At 37.7% G+C, this 4986-nt stretch overlaps 1 protein-coding gene across 1 annotated transcript; it reads right to left on the bottom strand.

Annotated features, from left to right (window-relative positions):
• Nucleotides 1–2522: 2522 nt before the first annotated feature.
• LOC126066813 (olfactory receptor 5D18-like) lies at nt 2523–3461 on the bottom strand. Its single transcript, XM_049868201.1, has one exon. The coding sequence runs from the start codon at nt 3459–3461 to the stop codon at nt 2523–2525; it is 939 nt and encodes a 312-aa protein (XP_049724158.1).
• Nucleotides 3462–4986: the final 1525 nt, after the last annotated feature.

Below are 4986 nucleotides of genomic sequence, written 5' to 3'. Positions count from 1 at the left end.
GTTGGCCTTTGGAATCCACCAGATCCTCCATGGAAACTCTATGGGGCAGTTCTACTCTGTTCTATAGGGTGGCTATGAGTTGGAATTGAAAATGTCCAAGGGCAGTTCATTCACAGAGACAGCAGATCAAGCAAGTGATAAGAAAAGGGTTTGATTGCAGAAGTAGTGTTTACTCATGTTTGAGAGCTAGGACAGGATCTCAAGAGCTAAACACATGCAAATCAGAGAACATATGGCTCCTCAGAGGTATTAGCCAGGCAACAGCTCTTCACAGAGTATCTGGGACATGTTGACCATGCACAGCAGTATGTTGCAGGTGGTCTCAAATCAGTTGTAGGCCATCACGGCCAGCAGGATGACCTCAGTGTTTGCATAATTACAAAACAAATAGAACTGCACAGTGCATTCTAGGAAGAAAATGGCTTTGTCTTTGTTTATGCAGATTTCTTTCCATGGAAATGATTGGTATTAGACACATGTTTTAACCCATATGATGCTGTGTTAGATTCTGATATATAGTAAATGACAGTATTTGTTTACTAGCACAAACTATTGTTACTGAATGCATGTCTCCTGAGAAAGAGAGTCTAATGATAGCAAAATTCTAAAAGAATGAGAGGAAAAAAAAAAAAACATAACTGGCAGTGATTCCTTAAATCTTGTAGGCAAAACACGACAAAATTATGTTGTTTATGTATTTATCTTAAAGAGATGGGAAGTGTGCTTAAAGGTTGATTTAAATTTGAAATTTTGAATGAGATTCATGTCATGATCACAATCCATGAATTGAATAATCTCAATGTGAATCTCCGAGCCGTTGATGTAAATGAATCTAAAGCATACAGGATAATTCCATTTTATAAAGTATTATATTAGCAATTGTCAATGAAATTATAATATTTTAATATTTTCTGAATGTTTTAATTGCATTGTCTTAAGCAAGGGGTCTCTAAGTGGAAGAATAACCAATACCCTAAATTGTCATATGATAAACCATGGGAATATGTTTTTGGTAACCTTGCCAGAACCTGAGAAAGTGAGTGACTCTACCAACTATACAAAGAAAACATGCAAAAATGTATTTTTTAAAACAACAATCATTATTACTGCTCACTATTGTACAGGTCAGGTGGGCAGTTCTGCTGATCTGGTCTATGCTTGGCTGATATGGGCTCAGCTTACTTAGGTCTATGAGATCAATTGGCAGGTCAGCTGACAAGAGTTTCTCACCCTTGAATCTGGTGGTGGGCTAAGTGTCAGAGAGTATAATGGAAGGAGTGGGCAACTGGGTTATTTTTCTCTCATTACTCAATATTCTAATCTGTGTTTGTTCATATGGCAGCTTCCCAGGTTTCAACAGTGGGTGTAAAATCCTGAAATCTCTCAAAGGTTTGTAATTTGCTCCAATGTCTTTTGCCACCTCTGTTAGCCAAAGTAATTCACAAACGTAGGCTGCACTGGCGAATTGGTCAAATTGAGAGTTCTGTTGAGCAGGATTCAGTAATTATGCCCATGTTCCAAAAATAGATAAATAAATTATACATAACATTCGCGATGCCTGGGTGGGCAAACTAATTGACAAACAAATAGAGCAGGCACTTGATGTTGCTACTTTTTGCATATAATGGTTTTCTGAGATCCATTTCTAAGCCTGTGGTGCAGCCTATCAAACTTATCATTCTGTCACACCGGAGCTCTTTTGAAAACACGGTCAGGGTATAATTTATTCAACTTTGCAGTCATGCCAAAATAACCTGAATATAACATACTACACAAGAACACACGGGTGCAAGCACACACATACATTACACAGTATTCACTCGATAATAATTGATTGACTCAGTGTTACATTTTTATTTCCTCGAGTTTGTTTATTTCAGTCTTTCCTGAATAAAATGCCTTCTTCGCTGAAATGTGTCTCCTAAAATCCTGCCCATTCTCCAGGCCAACTTCAAATAATACCTCTTTTATGAAGATTATTTCTAATGTCTCTAAATGGATTTGAACTGTTCCTTGCTCAAACCTTTTAAGATATTTCTTCTAGCCTGCCTAGAAAACAGCCCCGTTCTTTATTGCGCCAGGAATACCACCAAATTATGTATTCCTTAAGGACAAAGCCTATGTTTTACCTTTACTGCCATTTGTAGATATGTCATCAAAAAAATGTGTGTTTACTGAGAAACTACTATATTCCAAGTACTTAATGAGAAAGTGGGATGAAATTAATGTTTATTCAGATTATGCAAGGTGCCCCACATATCTATATTATCTTTTGTTCCTCACTATCAGATTATGACCCAGTTAATGTTCTCACAATTTGCATAGGTTTAAAACTAAAAATGAGAGATGCTGAACTTTTCCTGCAATGAAGAGACAAAGCCAAATTTAGTCTTTTTGAAACAATATCCACATACTTGCCATTGTGCAAAATTAAGTATTAATCGTAAATGTATCTTCTAAAATGGCCTTTTTGGACACACTTTATTTAAAGGTTAGGGACAAATTCTACTAAAATAATATGCTCAATGAGAAAAGACTCTAGTGTCCATTATTTTGCTGACTGTATTCTTGACATCCTTATTCCTCAGACTGTAGATCAAGGGATTCAACATGGGGATCACCACTGTGTAAAACACAGAGGCAACTTTGACCGTGTGCCTGGAGTTTTTGGAGTTGGGCACACAGTAGAGGAAGAGGATGGTGCCATGGAAGATGGCGATGGCAGTCAGATGAGAGGCACAGGTAGGGAATGCCTTATGACGTCCACTGGCTGAACTCATTTTCAAGATGGTGACAACAATAAACACATAAGAAGTGAGAATGATGAGTAATGTACTCACCATATTAAATGTAGCAAAGATGAAAACCAGCAACTGGCTGAGAGAAGTATCAGAGCAAGAAAGGGAGAGAAGCGAGGAGAACTCACAGAAGAAGTGATTGATTGTGTTGGAACCACGAAAAGATAATTTCAAAGCAGAGCATGCGAGTATCAAGGAACACCCTACTCCCCATGTATATGATCCTGCCACCAGCATAGCACAGAGTCTCTGCGACATGGCAACTGTGTAGAGTAGAGGGTTGCAACTGGCCACAAAACGGTCATAGGCCATTAAAGCTAATAAAAAGATTTCAGTCACCACAAAGGTACAAAAGAAAAGGAATTGTACTATACATCCTAAAAATGAAATGCTTCTGTCTTCTGCAACTAGGTTCCCCAGCAGTTTGGAAGCAATGATTGAGGAATAGCAGAAATCCACAAATGAGAGGTGGCTGAGGAAAAAGTACATGGGGATGTGAAGTTTGGGGTTAATTTTGATGATTACAATCATCCCAAGATTCCCTACAACAGTGAGACTGTAGATGGCCAGAAATACCAGGAAGAGTGTCTGCAGTTCTGGGCAATCTGAGAAGCCCAAACGGGTGAACGTGGCTGTGCTTCTATTTCTCTCTGAGAGTAACATGGCTTCAGTTTATTGAAATCTAAAAGTCAGTCCTGGAAATTAAAAAATAAATAAATAAATAAACATAGTAACGATACAGGAAGCTTAGTCAACTATCCTTTGCTAAGACTGGAAAAGATGTCTCTTACAGAATCTATGTGTTTATTAAGTAATAAATGCTAAACCAAAATTTTAAAACATGATAACCATTTTTTTTTTAATTTTCTTAAGAAAAACTATTGAACTGAATTTTATTTAAGGTCTTGAGTCTAGTTTTTTGTATTTATGAATATATAAAATGAGATTTAAGGATTGTATAAAAATTCATTGCCATCAAGTCAATTTTGACACATAGTGATTCTATAGGACAGATTGAACTGCCCCATAGGATTTCCAAGGAGCAGCTGGATTCAAACTGCCAGCCTTATGGTTAGCAGTCAATCTCTTAACCACTATGCCACCAAGCCTCCTGGGATTATATGGTAATTTTAAATCAAATCCTCACTTAACACTTTCAGTTCTCCTTGAATATTATCAGACAAGCCCCACCTGATGCAGTGACAAATTACGTCAGCTCCATAGCCAATAACAAAAATCAGAATTGTCTATTTTATCAACTAACACAGTACATATACACACTATGGAAATAAAGAATGGACAGCCTTAACACTTCCCATTTGTGTTTTTATTGTTAATGCTGCACAGTATGCTAGCCTTTGTTTTTTTTCTTTCTGACACAGTAAACCTGGTACCAAAATAAATCTTAATTAATTTGCTTCATCAGCCTAAGTCGTGCCAATGGTTAATGCCCTTGGCTGCCTATCCAAAAGTTTGGAGGTTCCAGTCCACCCAGTGGAACCTTTGAATAAAGGGATAGTGACCTACTTCAGAAAAGTCAGCCATTGAAAACGTTTTGGAGGATAGTTCTACTCTTACACATATGGAGTCATCATGATTCCAAGTTGGCTTTTTTTTTTTTTTTTAATGTTTTTCCCTATCAGGAAATCCTAAATTCCACTCAGGACCCCTGGCAGCTCAGCGATTAAAAGTACTCCCTGCTATCCAAAGTTTCAGGGGTTTGAACCAAGCAGCTGCTCTGCAGGAGAAAGCTATGGCACTCTGTTCTGGGAAGATTTACAGCCTTGGAAATCCAATGGGGGAGTTCTATTCTGTCCAGTAGGGTATTTTTTTTTTTAAGTTCCTATTCTTTCTAATTGCTTCAGGAATAGAAAGAAATTAGAACAGATGAAAAAATAAAAATATTCTGGTCCACATCCTTACTCTAGAGGTGGCATAATACAAACCAGAAGAAGCCTTGACTTTCCCAGTGACCTGCAGATAAAGACCAGCCTATGACCCCCAACCATGTATGCATTTCCCCACCCAAACACTGGTCCATTTTATAGACACACCTACTAATATATTTCCTTTATCAATGATCACTCCCTTTAATTTGTGAGCAAACTAGGGACTCTAAATATGGGAAGCATTCCACTGACATTGTTATGTGCCACAACGATATACTTGAGGGCAGCATCCAGATGAT

This window comes from Elephas maximus, chromosome 24, assembly GCF_024166365.1.
Source record: "Elephas maximus indicus isolate mEleMax1 chromosome 24, mEleMax1 primary haplotype, whole genome shotgun sequence".
Classification (NCBI taxonomy): Eukaryota; Metazoa; Chordata; class Mammalia; order Proboscidea; family Elephantidae; genus Elephas; species Elephas maximus.
The sequence above is the reverse complement of the archived record's forward strand: the minus strand, read 5'-3'. Positions and strand labels throughout refer to the sequence as shown.